The sequence below is a fragment of the Euprymna scolopes genome, chromosome 12 (genome assembly GCF_053919585.1).
Source record: "Euprymna scolopes isolate OS-2025 chromosome 12, ASM5391958v1, whole genome shotgun sequence".
Classification (NCBI taxonomy): domain Eukaryota; kingdom Metazoa; phylum Mollusca; class Cephalopoda; order Sepiida; family Sepiolidae; genus Euprymna; species Euprymna scolopes.
The window spans coordinates 49,737,108-49,755,079 of NC_136493.1; the positions used below are offsets into that span (position 1 = coordinate 49,737,108).

General features: G+C 35.8%; 1 protein-coding gene across 6 annotated transcripts in view; it reads right to left on the reverse strand.

Moving 5' to 3' along the window:
* Positions 1–17,972, reverse strand: part of LOC145291278 (protein O-mannosyl-transferase TMTC1-like) — a 163,098-nt gene that overhangs the window by 65,539 nt on the left and 79,587 nt on the right. For all 6 annotated transcript variants that reach the window (XM_080136916.1, XM_080136917.1, XM_080136921.1 and 3 more), the window contains 2 exons: positions 11,139–11,212; positions 1,165–1,317 (listed from right to left, as the gene is read on the reverse strand). In XM_080136916.1, coding sequence (XP_079993042.1) covers positions 1,165–1,317; positions 11,139–11,212 — 227 coding nt within the window. The remainder of the gene's footprint in view (positions 1–1,164; positions 1,318–11,138; positions 11,213–17,972) is intronic.

The following is a 17,972-nucleotide window of genomic DNA, read 5'->3' on the forward strand; positions in this document are numbered from 1 at the left end:
CATTCTCCAGATCATTCAAGTTGTATTTGAAGGATTCCAGTTATTTTTTTAAGCATTCAAGTCATTCTTAAGGTCATTCAATTCATCCTTAAGTTCATTAAAGTCATTCTAAGTCATTTACTTTTTATTTATTAAAGTCATTTCAGCCCATTTTTCGGTCATTTTAGTTTATCTTTAAGAATTTCATGTCAATCCTACATTCACGCATTCATTCATTACACGAGAGCACGCAACTAATGGCTATCGGCCTTGTTATTTCAGATAGCGTATATTAATAAAAAATAAATAATAATAGATCTATAAGATTTCTAAATAGGACAGATTGTTGGTGACTGAGATGGTGGCCATATCGATAGTCCCTATCGATAAAATGATGACAACCTATGGAAAAGGAAAAATATCCTCCTTCAAACAAAATTCTGAAAGAAAGTCAAAGGTGGTTGAAAGAGATTGTTGAGCCCTCATGAGAATTGTGAAGTAAAAACACAAAACTACAGCATCCAAAATTACTGCAGACCAGTGGCGTACCTATGTAAAATGGCGCCCATGGCAAAGTTTGAATGTGCACCCCTTCTTAATAATTTATACCTTAGATATACCTAACCTACATAATATTATAATACAGGCACAATTTTAACGAAAGATAAACCATGAAATGAATGTTTTAATAAAGTAATTATATGGTTATTCTTACGCATTGTTCAAATTTTAATTTTTGTCAAGCAATTTTTGCGCCCATGTCACAGTGGCGCCCATGGCACGGGCCATGCCTGCCATACCCTAGATACGCCACTGCTGCAGACCGTAATCATCTAGATAATTTATTTCAACAAAACCTGTTTGCAGGCTGGATTTCATGGGAAGACTGCCATTAGAAAACCACTGCTTTCGATTATTTTCTATTATTTTATCCAGCTCCTCTATTTTTATAATCTCCGAGTGCCTTTTAGCAAGGTGAAAAGGAAGATAATTAGGTCTGTGGTATGTGTACGTATGTTTTTTTTTTTTTTGTGTGTGTGTGGGAAGTTAGTTAATACTAAATGCTTAAAACTTCAAGTTTTGAGAACTTAAAAGCCGCAAACTGACCTTTGCTGGAGAAAGTGTTTTAGCTATTACGTTGTGACATATTTCGTTAAATATATCGCCACAGAGTAGTAATCTTACCTTTGGTAAAAAATTAAGCTGTCATAGACAATGCAAATGCCTAATACGGTGATACCAGTCTCTTTGCAAAACATACTTGATGCTCCAAGAATAAAAGAAATGTATATTTGCAGTGAAGAAAATCCAGGATTATCATATTCGGCCTGAACACCCCTGAAAAATAAATGAATAAAAAAAACCAAAAAAAAACCTGAAGCATTCAATAATCTAACATTGTGATACAGATAAAAAATAAGGGAAACAATAAAAAATATTGGTTATAGTCAAGATTGTCTACTATTTTTACTTCCGGTTTCTGGTGTACAGACCGGATGAAGGTAACAAGAAAGACATGGTCCCTTCTGATTAATGATTATATTCCTCTCAAGTAATGTGAAAGCTCACTTCCCCATGTTAAGAATGTCATTTTTGTCCTCTTGGCCTTGTTTAATCATCCAGTCAAATGGAGAGCAGAAACCGGAAGTCACTAAGAGCAGATAATCTTGACTATAACCAAATAACCAAGATAAAGCAGACGTATTTATATTCCTATATTTTATGATCAATAAATGACTCACCATCATTGACTGATTATCTCGTCTATTTACGATTTTTTTTGTTTGCATTCCTGAGTATTTGCGTTCTATCATTGAAATTATATTTAATCGATGTTTCATTCATCGATAAGTTCCCATTTTCTATGCTTTTTTTTTTAGCCAGACGAAACCAATTTCAAGTTATGAGGGAAAGCGAGAAAGCAAGCCAGACTTACCCTACAACTTGAAATAAATTCGAAAAGAAATCCTCCATCTTTTATAATATAAATCTCACCTGTCTATTTAAATGTATGATTGTATGCTTGTATGTGTGCACGTTTGTATGCATGTATGTATGTATGTATGTATGTATGTATGTATGTATGAAAGTCCAGGCGTTTTAGTACTGTTCGGTTGGATTCTGTCTTTGTCTGATTCCTACGTCCATTTATTTGTAAAATAATGTGTGAAATTCATCATCATCATCATCATCATTATCTACAGCAGAAGTGTGAGTCTTATAAACAAACTTTTTATTAAAAAAAAAAAAAAGTCCAGGCGTTTTAGTACTGTTCGGTTGGATTCTAACAAATATCGAAAAATTGGCCCAAAACATTAATTTCCTCACCCTCAACGGGGCAGTTTTCTACAAGGAGGGGTCGATTTTTTGCAAGCCATTTTTGCAAGTCATCGTATCGGTTGGATTGAGTTTTCCTAATTTTAACGTTCCGAACTTCCGGTTACGTCCTGGTGTATTGGTAAAATGTCAAATTTTCTTTCACTTTCTTTTTCGCCTTCACGTCAAGGGATCGAGCTTGCCTGCCTACTACCACTTTTTTCTTTTTTTTTTTTTTTGCTCAACACACACCTCCAAGCACCCGGGCAACGCCGGGCACCCAGGCTAGTCTCTAATAAAAAGAGTGAATGGTTAGTGTTTAGGTCATCAGAAACGATAATCTATATATGAAAAATTAAAATACTGGTGCACTTCTACGATTTCATGCGAGTATTTTAATAATATATTCAGATAAAGATAGTGAACATTGGAAAAAGCATACAGTTATATTTTTTTTTATTTTACAGAGGCTGTAGGATATTCAACTAAAACTTGACAACACTTGGGAAAATTAATTTATCTTATTGCGGACTATAATCCTCATCTTTTTTTTTTTAAATGTTGTTTCACAGCGTTTCGGCCAACTATTCCTCTGGCCTTTGTCAGGTGGTAATCGCGTGGTGAGACGACAACAACTATGAATGGCAGTGATTGCTGAGAATGCAGTTGAGAGATTCTGAGTTCCTATCCCATCACGGTTACCACCTGACGAAGGCCAGAGGAATAGTTAGCCGAAACGTTGTGAAACAACAACTTAAAAAAAAAAAAAATAGAGATGAGGATAATAGTTTGCAATAAAATAAATAATACTTATCTCAATGAATTCCAATTAGAATACTATATATATATAGTTGGCTGAAACGTCGTAAAACAACATCTAAAAAAAGAAAAAGATGAGGATAATAGTCCGCAATGAATAAATAAATTAATAAATAATACTCATCTCAATGAATTCCAATTAGAATAATATTATATATATATATATATATATATATATATATATATATATATATATATGCACACACTTGGCAAGAGGTTGGAAAACCAATGAGTAGTAACTATGGCAGCCTTTATTGGTCATGGCTACTCTAAGACCACACGACCTTCGGTTGAGAATCACTGTTATATATTGATTTGCATCTTGATTGATTTTGCTATTGTGTCTCTAGGTATTATCAACATTTGTAAACAACAAGATAGGGATAATACGTTCAACTAAAGCCTAACAACTAGATAAGAAGCTTGAAAGGCAATAGATGGTTGTTAGAGATCAAATTTAAGCGTTTGTGAACTTTACACAATCCTCGACTTTATAATAAAGACCAATGTGTATTTATTTGTATATTTATTTATATAAATTATGACCTTACAGAAGTTGGTTGCAGGGGTTTTGCGAGTCAGGCAATATGCAGAGCACTGATAAAAATAGGTATAGTGGGATAGATAATGGATCTGGCGAAAAAGATTAAAGTCCTGGAAAAGAGTTTAGTTGGAAATAGATCGAATGGATGAACTACAAAATAATTTTGAGTTTTTTTCCCTGCTTTATTATTACACGTTTGCTTAAGTTCATTGGCTGATACCTGCTGATGTGTTGTAAAAAAAAAAAAAGCCTCAAACTATGACCTCCTTTAAATTTGTCATGCCTTTTTTAAAGCCACATGACCCTCGGTTGAAGATCACTGTTACAGATTGATTTGCACCTCCATTAATTGATTGATTTTTTTCTATTGTCTTTGGATTTGGCTAAAAAGATCAAAACCCTAGAAAAAATTTAGTTGGAAATGAGTCGAAGGACGAACTCAAAAGTAATTTTTAGTTCCCCCCCTCCTTTATAACTATACGCTGACTTAAGATCACTTGTTAAAAAAAAAAACAACAACAAAAAAGCCAAAGCTTGTCAGAGCACTTTTTTTTTTTTGCAATGGCAGCACGGTTAATAGTTTGCAAGTAGACGATCTGGCTCATCCAGAGTCAGGTTGGGGTTGCTATTCGAGGCAATATGATGCAAAACATGAAATCGGTAATGAGAGCAGTGCATCACTGAAGATCACTCTTGAGGCAACTGAATATTGTATTTCATGAGCTATATATGTACTTTGCCGTCATGCAAAAATTAGCGAGTAAAAAAAAAAAACAAAAACCCCATCTTTTTCCAATCGAAAAAAAAAATTTTTTTTAAGTTATTAGAAAATTATATGAAAGCAAGTCTGACAACCACGTCAGACTTACCCTAGCAACTGAAATAAATTCAGAAAGAAATCCTCTGTCTATAACAAATCAATGGTTGGTATTTTTTAAAGGTTATTAGAAATGTTAATTTATAAATGAAAAATTAAATTACTGGTGTAATTCTATGATTTAATATGAATATTTCAGTAACAGATGTAGATAAATAATGGGTGAAAACATTGGAAAAACATCATTCACCCACCCCACCCCGTTATCTTTTTTGACGGGTGCGGGGGTGTGTGTATGATACTCAATGAAAACCTGACTATATTCGGTAAGATGTGTGGAAAAGCAATGGATGGCAACTTTGTATCTCACATCAATTTTATTGAATCCGTGACCTCCTTAAAATTTGTCACATGGCGCTAGGTTGAGAATCACTGTCTTATAGAGAATGATTTGCGCAGCAATTAATCAATTAATTGATCGATCGATTCATTTTTTTTCTTTTGTATCGTTCAGCAAAGTTATATAAATATATTTTGATAATAGTCGAGACACACAACAAAAACCGACAACTTTTATTTTTATTTTACTTTTAGTCATCCAAGATAGATTGTCACCAAGACGCAAGGGACTACTGTGATTATGGCAAGATTTATAGCGACCATCCAAAATGCAGTAAGATATTTGTTTACATTACATTTATGCATATTGGTACAGTCGGAGATACAAATAGATTTCCAAAGAAATGTTATCTGATGAAAGAAGCTATTAGAGTAGAAAGTTTTCCGGCATCTGGGGACTTCTACAGCGAAGGGGTGGAATTTTGTTCCTGGTTTGGTTGATCGGAAGGTATTTTTGTTGAGGGGTTACAAATGCACTAAATTCATTGGAGCACATTTGTTAGGAGTACTTGTAAAAGAAGCATAATGACGTCACATTGCGGCAGTGTAACAAGGATTGGAGCTTAGTAGATAGTCTAATAGGTTAGAGACTATTTTTTTTTGCATCCTGTCCTCTAGTGATTGGAGCACAAGCCTCGATATGGTATTAATACTCCATGCACGAGTGAATAAGTGCACCTGGACCTTCCAAATTGGTCACCCATTTGGTACTGATCAGGATTAACGTTGCTTAACTTCGATGATATATTGATATGTGTGAAAAGTTTACTAGCCTAGTAGAAATAACCCCCTCTTCCTTGCAGCAAACTTAGCTACATCTATATATTTATTCCGATTCATGTTTCCTGTGAATGTCAGGCCAGTAGTTTTTTACTAGATAAGAAGTTTGAAAGATAAGTGATTATTTCGTGGCCATTTTATTTGTGGTTCTCTTGAAATTTATTACGGCCACTTTAATGCCCCAGTTTGGGAATTTTTATCTTATAAAATTACGTGCTATAGCGATTCATCGATTTTTTTTTCTTTTCTTATTGTATTTTTTATGACAATCTGTCTGTCTCCAGACGAGGTTATGTAAATATTTCTTCAGAGATAGATATTGATTTTGTATAGATTTTAATTAACTTTACACCAGAAACGGCGTAAGAAAAACATGAATACATTTACAGGTCGAAAGTAAAATAGATATGAAGGTGAATGTGTATGAAGTGTGTGTATGTGTGCGAGTATAAAGTGTGTGTACGTGCGCGAGTATACAGTGTGTGTACGTGCGCGAGTATAAAGTGTGTGTACGTGCGCGAGTATAAAGTGTGTGTACGTGCGCGAGTATAAAGTGTGTGTACGTGCGCGAGTATAAAGTGTGTGTACGTGCGCGAGTATACAGTGTGTGTACGTGTGCGAGTATACAGTGTGTATAGTATAGTGTGTGTACGTGTGCGAGTATACAGTATGTGTACGTGTGCGAGTATACAGTGTGTGTACGTGTGCAAGTATAAAGTGTGTATAGTATATACAGTGTGTGTACGTGTGTGGGTATAAAGTGTGTGTACGTGTGCGAGTATAAAGTGGGTGTACGTGTGCGAGGATAATGCGTGTGTACGCGTGCGAGTATAATGCGTGTGTACTTGTGCGAGTATAAAGTGTGTATAGTATACAGTGTATGTACGTGTGCGAGTATAAAGTGTGTGTATGTGTGCGAGTATAAAGTGTGTGTACGTGTGCGAGTATAAAGTGTGTGTATGTGTGCGAGTATAAAGTGTGTGTACGTGTGCGAGTATAAAGTGTGTGTACGTGTGCGAGTATAAAGTGTGTGTACGTGTGCGAGTATAAAGTGTGTGTACGTGTGCGAGTATAAAGTGTGTGTACGTGTGCGAGTATAAAGTGTGTGTACGTGTGCGAGTATAAAGTGTGTGTACGTGTGCGAGTATAAAGTGTGTATAGTATAAAGTGTGTGTATGTGTGCGAGTATAAAGTGTGTGTATGTGTGCGAGTATAAAGTGTGTGTATGTGTGCGAGTATAAAGTGTGTGTACGTGTGCGAGTATAAAGTGTGTGTACGTGTGCGAGTATAAAGTGTGTGTACGTGTGCGAGTATAAAGTGTGTGTACGTGTGCGAGTATAAAGTGTGTGTACGTGTGCGAGTATAAAGTGTGTGTACGTGTGCGAGTATAAAGTGTGTGTACGTGTGCGAGTATAAAGTGTGTGTACGTGTGCGAGTATAAAGTGTGTATAGTATACAGTGTATGTACGTGTGCGAGTATAAAGTGTGTGTACGTGTGCGAGTATAAAGTGTGTGTACGTGTGCGAGTATAAAGTGTGTGTACGTGTGCGAGTATAAAGTGTGTGTACGTGTGCGAGTATAAAGTGTGTGTACGTGTGCGAGTATAAAGTGTGTGTACGTGTGCGAGTATAAAGTGTGTGTACGTGTGCGAGTATAAAGTGGGTGTACGTGTACGAGTATAAAGTGGGTGTACGTGTGCGAGTATAAAGTGTGTGTATGTGGGCGAGTATAAAGTGTGTGTACGTGGGCGAGTATAAAGTGTGTGTACGTGCGCGAGTATAAAGTGTGTGTACGTGTGCGAGTATAAAGTGTGTGTACGTGTGCGAGTATAAAGTGTGTGTACGTGTGCGAGTATAAAGTGTGTATGTGTGCGAGTATAATGTGTGTGTACGTGTGCCAGTATAAAGTGTGTGTATGTGTGCGAGTATAAAGTGTGTGTACGTATGCGAGTATAAAGTGTGTGTACGTGTGCGAGTATAAAGTGTGTGTACGTGTGCGTGTATAAAGTGTGTGTATGTGTGCGAGTATAATGTGTGTGTACGTGTGCCAGTATAAAGTGTGTGTATGTGTGCGAGTATAAAGTGTGTGTATGTGTGCGAGTATAAAGTGTGTGTACGTATGCGAGTATAAAATATGTATGTGTACGAGTATAAAGTGTGTATAGTATAAAGTGTGTGTACATGTGCGAGTATAAAGTGTGTCTTTAAAATATTGCTAGGCAACGTTAGGCAAAGACAGTTAGTTATTATTATATAACGAGAAGCTGGACTTAGTTGTTAGAGCGTACACTGTGAGATATTCTAAACACAATGTGAGCTTATCTCTGCAACGTCTTCGCGAGTATAAATTAAAAACACTTGGCTAAGACTGGAACTCTTCAGTTTACAGCAAACCTGGTGACGATGATGTAGTTTTTTTTTTTTTTTTTTTTTACATAGGAATCACCACTTATTAAGGCCCGGAGGCCGCTCGAGGATAAGCGTTAATGGGTATACATTAGTCAATATGATTATAGCATAATAAACATAAGTAGTGGAAATTTTGTAAATTGGATTACTTAAAGGGGCGGTTCATCAAGAGCTTGTTTACATTGGACTTGAAGACAATCAGATTGTAGTCAGCTGGAAAGCAGACAATCGGAAGAGTGTTCCACAGGCGTGCATTTCTAAGAAAGAAGCTTTGTTCATGGAATCTGCATTTAGGTTTAGGCACAGATAAAGAGTGTGGGAAATTATTGATAGTGGTTTTGGCTAGACGAGTGTTTTTCGTGAAAGTTTGGCGAGTGGGGAGGACAATAGATTGAAGCTCAACTGAGCATTTGTCATGAAAATAACGATAAAGCAGAGACAGGCTCACAACGTCTCTTCTGTGGGAAAGATGTAGCAAGGAAGAGAAAAGGGCATCCCCCACTAAGCTACGAAGCCTATTTTGAACTCTGTACACGCAAGATAAGCCGCTTCTAGCAGCTCCTGTCCAGATGTGGCAACAGTATTTCATCGTTGGCCGTACCTGGCTTTTATATAGGTAGAGAATTGCATTAGGAGCGAGATATCTACTGGCGTGGTAGAAGGATCCCAACAAACTTCAAATTAACGAAACATTATACCCTTAACAAGAAATAAAAGTACTCGAATTTAACAGCAATACGAGTAAAAAATATCGAACAAATGATTTCAAAAGAAATGGCTTTATCTATGTCAATAATAAAGTCCCTAGGCTGGGAAGGCTCCAATCAGGAATAAGAATAGAATGAACATATCGAAGACACATTTACAACATTTCATATAGCAGATGATGAATGACAACTATCATACTCTTGAAAGACATCCTCAAAACCTTAACATCAGAGATGCCATCAGGCCAAGTAGAACCTACATAAAAAAGAAAAATATTTCATCCAGAAATCAGTCTTTGAAAGACATTAATTCAGGATGCTTAGTCAAGAAAAGGGGACTCAATACACGACTATATAACTCATCTATGCACACAAGGAACAAAATGCAACGTTAGTAAAGACAACCTAGACAAGACTATATGAAAATGGAAACGGTACTGACTCTATGCGAGTTTAACCAGCTTCCTCCAAAAGGAGGACATTCCATGGGATTATGAAATTCACAAGCAGTCCTCAGTCGCATGTATATCCTCGTTAGGGAAGATGACGATGTTAGGTTTTTGAAACTCTTGCAGGGAGGTGTCGACGTCCTCCTACATACAGCACCTGGAATTCCCGAATTGGCCACCCATTCGGTACTGACCAAGCTCAACGTTGCTTAACTTTGGTCATCTGACGAAAACCGATGTGTCAACGTGATTATGCCGTGAACCAATTAATAGAAAAATGCTCGTCAAGCACAAGTGAATCTGCAAATGCAACGCAATGTGACAAACTTATTTTATGACATGCCAGCAACCAAGAGATGACAACTTCCATTTCGACAACGAGCTTGGGGGTGGGGGCAGAAAGATATAGAAAATGAAGAGACGGGAAAAGTGGATCTCGCTATAGGCCTAAAACGAACAAAATGCCACATCAGAAAAACCCGAAGGTATGCGAGTACAAACAGAACCCGCAATTAATAGTCTGTGTTGAACAAACAGATAAGCAGAGAAGCACTTCATTTCATTTGTATTTTACACGTGCATAAAGTGCATATAATCTTTTATGTATTAACAGGATAGCGTGTGTTTTATTTATTTTGTGTGTCACGCTTACATCCGAGTGACTGTCGTTTAATTGGTAAGGACTTCCATTTCTTATAATAAATAATTTTACCAAGAATTCTTCATATGTTTTGATTTCGGTTTCGATTATAGCCGATGGCACTCAAGTAATCTCTTTTTTTATAAATAATTTTATCAAGAATTCTTCATATGTTTTGGTTTCGATTATAGCTGATGGCACTCAAGTTATATATATATATATATATATATATATATATATATAAGTTAGAAAAGCATTTCACCCAAGGCATGGAAATTGTTAAACAAAATGTTTTTACTGTAGGCTTTAAAAATAAAGGTACAAGATTCAATTTGAAATTTATTTATCTTCAAAGTGCACTTTTATAAATTTCACAAAGTAAGGTATAAAAATTTAATTTAAATTGAATCAAAAAATTACCTTGGATTTATTTTATATAATGTACATTCTGTTGCACTTAAAAAAAAATCATTGAAAATTTTATATCTATATCATTAATTGCTAGATGAAAGATAATGTTTTTAAATTGCAACAAAATGTGATAGTCTTCTCAAGCGTGGTTCTCATCTCTCACGTGATCTCTAACGTTTTTCAAGTCTCTAACATGATCTCGAAAGTTCTCCACATCTCTAACGTGATCGTTCTCTTTTTTTTATAGTCTTTTTTCTTTACCGGTGACGTCATTTTGTGTGCATTTGTGTCCGCGGTATGCTATTCATGCAAAGAATAACAACAAAAGTTTGATACATACTATATAATGATTGGACAATTCCAATATTTTCCCCAATTTCGATACAATTACTGATTCCGTACTAAATTCCCGATTCCGATACAATTACTGATTGCGATTCTTTATCAATCTCTAAATATTTAACTATAAAATGGTTATTTTGTCCCGATTACCGTAAAAACACATTAAATGTTCATATATTTTCTCAAACGTAAAAACACACTTGTGAGGGGGTGATCAATAGATTTTAGTTTAATCGGAAGTTTAAATCAATAAATATCCATGATTTCATTATTACTATCAGCAGTGGAAAATTTTGTTTTAAACAAAATCAAATAAAAAAGGTAATTAAAGGAGTCATTTGTGGCATCAGAAAATTGGCACGAATTTTTTCTGATATCGATACCCACAAAAGTACTGATTTTTTCCGATTACTGATTCTGATTAATCGTGCCAACACTAATTGCAAACTATATTTTCAATATTAAAAACACAAATAAAAATCTATATAAACACAGATATGAGTATAACATGTTAATAAACGACTTACCTTGCATAAAACATGAACGCCAATAAGAAAAAAACTGCAGCAAGGAGCTCAGCTCTTCCTACTATTCCAGCAACCTGAAAAAATATTCAATGTTTTTTCTTTTAAATATTGTAGAGCTAATGGTTATATATAAATGAATACAGAAATAAAGGACAAACTTATGATTAAATGAAAATGAATGATTTGGTGGCATTTCCGATCAAATAGAAAAAGTGATGATCCATCTGCTTTATTGTCATCTGAATGTATTTCTTTTTTTTTTAGGGGGGGAAGGGGGAGGTAATTCCCGTTAGTGCTTATGCATTTATGTTACCGTGCTATTTTTTAATAGTATTTTAAAGTTAAATTGAAGTTTGACGATATTTTTGCTTTCTTTTTTTTTTTTTTATTAAATTTTTATTAAATTGTTAGGTGAAAGTACAGAATAGTTACAAAACACCCTCCCTTACCCATGTAAAGAATGGCTTTCTAAATAATAACGTTATTATTTCAGTACGGTGACATAAATGCATGTGTACCTTCCTATTTGCTTAATTAACCAGATCAATAATAACTTAAAAAATTTTACACATGCACAATAAATAAAATAAATATAAAAATAAAAAAATGATTGCTGTAAAGAAAACAGAATCATTTCTTTTTTTTTCAAGGCAACCAATGTGTCAACGCGATTATGCTGTATATATAAAACAAATTTACTTAACCATAAATACTCATCGAGTTAACTGATCCACAGTAGACATTTTGATTATGGAATAAAATGAAGTACATAATCGGGGCAGAAGTAAACAAAGGTGAAAAATGTAAAAGCCAACTATTCGGCCCTTACTTGCTTCTGCTCTGTAGAGGGTCGAATGATACAATTGTTGCCCCTAGAAAAAACGACATGATTCCATTTCCGTTTGATGAAAACTGATTTTCTTTTTTTGTTGAAGACCATCTACTGGTATGTTTGTGTACAAATGCTGAGCAATAGGAACCTTCTATCATGTGCGAAAGTGACACAATGTTCAACAAGCGAGATCGGAGATGCGCCACTATACAACTCATGCTCTCTACTGATCCAAGTTATGATCATTACCAGCACCCTCAAAATGCTAATCCAGATAATAGGGACGTACCCAGGGTGATGAAAACAAAGTTTCCGGCCACAGTTATGGTCTTTAGTGTGGTTTCAAGTGAGGGCCTAACCATGCCACTGTTACATATATAGGTTTCATTAAAAGAGAGAGAGAGAGTCTTAGAGAGAGATGCTTAGAAAGAGAGTCTTATTATATGGTTTGTTGTATCTTAGAGAGAGTGTTTAAGAGGAATGTTGAAAGACTCAGAGAGAGAGAGAGATGTTGTTGTAAGAGAGATTTATTACATATGATGTTGTAAGACTCAGAGAGAGAGAGAGAGAGAGAGAGAGAGAGAGAGAGAGAGAGAGAGAGAGAGATGTTGTTGTAAGACTTAGAGAGATTGTTCGTTCATAACGATTCCTATATATTAAATGTTCATACTTTTTATGTGTAAAATGGAAGACATTATGATTTCCCAATAACCTATTTTTTCTTTGATGTTTTTACAAAGGAATTCAACCTACATATCTAATTTATTTAACCCATATTTTATTATCCACATTCTTTTAACAATTGAATAGTTTATTTATTATTTTTTTCATCCGAATTAACAATTTACTGGACATTCCATTTAAACCTATTGTTCTTTAAAACTTATGTCCAGGGTTCGATTTCTGCTTTCTCTCATTTTATTTTCATTTTAACTAATCTCTCTATTTTTATACTTACATGAAAAGGGGACAGCCCTTATCATGTAACACCACCTCACATCTTCAAAGTTGGCTTGAAAGTGTACCTTGATGTGCTGAAGAGTCTGGTGATCCCTTGATGCAATCAAGTGGCTGCTGGCAGACCGTGGGTGTGGTAGCAGGACTCGGCGCTGGCCCACAAATCCAAAGAGACCCAAGCTTGATTTCAGAAGGAGAGCTGCAACTTTATATCCTTCTCTCACTGGTCCCTCTTCTTCCCCCTCCCCACCTGAACCCGCTGGACTACTATGTTTGGTCATACATCGAGAACATTACCAACATGATCTCAAACAACACCAAAGCCAGCCTGATCAACGCCATCTGTTAAGTATTTGCTGAGCTTCTGTCGGTGTTTGTGGAAAAGGCCCCATATCAAGGTGGTGATTGAGGCTGAAGGCGGCTACATTGAATAGATGTCAGCTCTATTACATAATTAAGTAACCTGAATTGATTTTTTTTCAGAATAAGCAGAACATTATATGGATTAACTGTTTTTTCAGAATAAGCAGAACATTATGTGGATTAACTTTTTAACGCAAATAGATCACAAATAAGTAGGTAAATAAAAAGAAATTGTTTTTAATTCAATTTCCAACAGTATTTCCTTTAACATGATGGTGTTTATGCACTTGTGTTTCGTGCTATTTTTTAAATTAAATTTTCAAGTTCAATTGCAGTTTTAGGATATCTTTTTCATTAAATTGTTAGGCGAAAGAACAGAATAGTTGCAAAACACCTTCCCCTCCCCACGTTAAGAATAGCTTTCTAAATAATAACTCTAGTATTTCAACACGGTAACATAAATGCATAAGTACCAACATAATTTATGTCGGTAATAGTAAAGATTACCTAGAAGATTTACTTAACAAAAAGGTACATTGTGAACAAAGTAATTTTTAGCAATCGCTAGGTTGACCGAACAAGTCCTGCGATTTACGCGTATCCCCATTAATGCACGAGAAGATTTGAGTGAGAATTCCAGTTGCACCAAAAGGGGACAATAAAAAATATCTGAACAGACATGTCTGCATTTCCAGGAAAGCGTGCCTCAGGTGATCGCCAATAAGTAAATCTCCCTCCAGTAGTGAGGCCCCAGCTTGTGGGCTTTGGGGAGTGTGGAGTCACCCTTTAATTACCATTGCTCCCAGGTCCACTCTGACCCGGAGTGGTAGTACCTGTTAAGGTCCCAACTATGGGTTAAATAGAAACCGACTTGAAAACATATATTCTATTAAAATTTTTTTCTTCAAAATCTTTGGATTCGGCATTAAATAACCCGAAAAGGGTTGATATGGCGTAAAACAAAAACAACCAACCAACCCTTCTTAAAGGAAGAGAGATACGATGGGGGGGGGGAGTAACTCATTACTGCCTCTAAAGGAGGAGGCACTGATTGGAATCTTTTCTGATATGGAGCAGGTAATAGTTACGAGTTCAATCCAACAATTTGATGAGTCAGCAAGTCCAGTGAGATCGAGTTTATTCTCATTCTTTTTATTAAAAAAAAAAAAAAAAAAAAATACCAAACAAAAAAACAAAAAACAAAAAAAACAAAAGACAATTCGATTCTCCTTATTTCGGTACTGTATGACATACTTTTTATGTACTTCCATTTTTATTTATCAAAAGATATATGGCACATTATGTTCCTATTTACAATGCCTCCCCACGGGACAGAGTTAGACACTAGGGTCGTTTTTTAACGTGGAGAAAAGGAACAAAAATAAAAATTGTCTCAGTCGTGAAGGATTTCTCCTCCACTGAGAGAGAACCAGAAATTGAAGTGCAGCATCTGAAGAACAGATACTACACTTTGAGATATTAAATCTTTTATTCATGTTAAAAAATACATTCAAAATTAACGTTGAACAAAAAACTTAGGCACATGGCCAACTCAAAAGGGGGGAATTTTGGGGGTTGTCCCGAAGGCCAAGTACGAATGTTGCTAACAGTTTTGTCATATTTAAAGGATGCATTATGGCAGAACTGTAGTCGAATCACCCCACACACTCACCCACTGAAAATCTTGAGAAATTACTTTTAAAAATATTTATTCGGTTTAATAATGATTCATTATTATTATTATTTATTATTATTATTATTATTATTATTATCATCATCATCATCATCATCATCACTACTACTAGATGAAATGCATGCATTATAAAGAAGATTTTAGTATTTACGGAATTAATCCAGAATATTGACGGATAATCTAAAGTCAGTCCCCGAAATGATTGAACCGGTTTACTATTTGAAAGCCGTAAAAAATAAAATAAGTGTAAAAAAGTGGACGAAATTAAGTGAAGTAAAAATAGTAAAAAAGAAAAAAGAAAGAATCTCTTTTCTACAATTATATAAATCCCACTTTGTGTGTGTGCGCGTGTGTGTGTGCGAGAGAGAGAGAGAGAGAGAGAGAGAGAGAGAGAGAGAGAGAGAGAGTTTGTTCCTTATAGACTCTGAAACGGCTGAACAGATTTTTTTTTGGAAATTTACAGAACTTCAGTGCATAAGTCTGGGAGTGATCTTAGTCAAGTTTTGTCTCAAAATACCCCCTATAATTGCAGATAATCGATAATCGAAACCGTTATGTTAATTTATCTATCATCGGTAAAGCGATTTTTTCCATGTCGTCGCTTAGCAACAATAATAGAACAACGGGCCGTGAAAATTCTACTGTGGGTAAGTTGATAGCATTTTGGTCTGCAGGTAAATTTCTTAATGTTTTTTTTTTCGTTAACTGGAAAAAAGTTTATATAAAATAATTTTTTTAGAAAAGAAGCAGTAGGTGGCAAATAGCAAACAGAATCCTGAACAGAAGCGTGTGCTCCATCCCAACTATTATCAATGGACCTGAGGTAATCTCGTCAGCATCAGACAAAGCCAAACTCTTTGTCAAGAACTTTGCAGCTAATTCTACCCTTTGCGACCAAGACCGCCAACCCCCAATATTTCCTCCTGTATCAGAAAACACGCTATGTGATATACGTATATCTGTACGTGATGTTGCGAAGCTAATCAAAAACCTTGATTCGAGTAAAGCAACTGGCCCTGATGGTATTCCAATTATAGTACTCAAAAAACTGCAACCTGAATTAGCGCCCATACTTACAAAACTGTTTAAACGTTGTCTTAAGGAGAATAGTTTCCCATCTCCCTGGAAAATCTCATCAGTATGCCCTGTATTTAAGAATTCAGGTGATCGCTCATCCCCCTCTCAGTACAGGCCAATAAGTCTCCTGTGTGTCATGAGTAAGTTGCTAGAATCTGTGTTAAATACAGAAGTAATCAAACATCTCAACAAAAATAACCTTCTTAGTGACACTCAATATGGTTTCCGTTCTGCTAGATCTACAGCAGATGTCCTTACAGTTATATCGCATAGGATTAGCAAATCTCTCGACGGTGGCAATCTTTCTAGGGCAATTGCTCTTGACATATCTAAAGCCTTTGATAGGGTATGGCATAAAGGTTTACTTCATAAGATCGCTAGCTATGGTATAGCTGGAAAAGTCTTCTCAATTATTAAATCATTTCTTTCTGATAGGTTCATAAGAGTAGTAGTTGAGGGGCAAAAATCAGAAGCTCACAGTATTAATGCCGGTGTCCCTCAGGGATCCATCCTGGGCCCAACTCTTTTCTTGATCTACATTAATGATCTTCCAAATCATATCCTTACATCATTTGTAGACATTTATGCTGACGACACTACCATTTATGGTACCACATCTAAGACAGTAAACGACCAAGTTCTCTCCAATTCTCTCTCCTCTGATCTTGAGCACGTAGTACAATGGGGAAAGAAGTGGCTGGTTACTTTTAATGCATCTAAAACCAAGCTTCTCTCTTTACATCATCAACATTCTAATCCACATTTGTCATCAATTGAAATGAATGGCTCTCGTCTTCAGGAGGCCTCAAGTTTTGACAAGCTTCTGGGCTTGACCATTACTCCTGATCTTAAATGGAACACGTATATCAAATCTGTTGCCAAGGCCGCTGGAAAAATGGTGGGATCTTTCTATCGATCCAGTAGATATCTCACTGCTGATGCTATTCTCTACCTATATAAGAGCCAGGTACGTCCAAGGATGGAATACTGTTGCTACATCTGGGCAGGAGCTGCTAGAAAGGACTTGTCCTGCCTTGATAGAGTTCAAAATAGACTTCGTAGCCTCGTAGGAGATGTCCTTTTCTCCTCCTTGCAACCTCTATCTCACAGAAGAGATGTTGCGAGTTTGTCTCTGCTTTATCGTTATTTTCATGGAAAGTGTTCAACTGAGCTTCAATCTATGGTCCCCCCTCGCCAAACTTTCACAAGAAACACTCGTCTAGCTGTAAACACTATCAATAATTTCCCCCACTCTTTATCTGTGCCTAAACCTAAACGTAGATTCCATGAACAAAGCTTCTTTCTTAGAACTGCACGCCTGTGGAATTGTCTTCCGTTTTCCTGCTTTCCGGCTGACTACAATATGGTTGTGTTCAAGTCTAAAGTAAATAAGTTCTTGATGAGCCGTTCCATATAAGTTATTAAATTTACCAAATTTTCATTACTAATGATTACTATATTGACCAACTTCTACTGTACACTCTTTAACCCTTATCCTTGAGTGGCCTCTGGGCCTTGATAATGTGGTGATGCCTTTGTAAAAAAAAAAAAAAGAAAAAAAAAAAAGGTTCTCTTGAATGCAAAGTAGAAAAAACCTTTTTTTGGACTAAGTTACTGCATGGAGGCATGTGAAGCTTCTTCTCGAGCGATTTCACGGATTTCGATGACAATAAAAATATAGGAGTGTGAAATATTCGTTGATCATCATTAAATCCCGGGCAACGTCGGGTCTTCCTGCCAGTAAAAAAAAAAAAAAAAACTTCCTAAAAATATAAACTGCTTCGGCATTTTCCGTGACTGACTCGGCATACTCTGTCAATACTGGAAACTGACACCATCAGAATTAAAATCTACTCGGTGTCCATTCTTTCCGATATTATATAAGATGATATAATGATATTGAATGGGGATA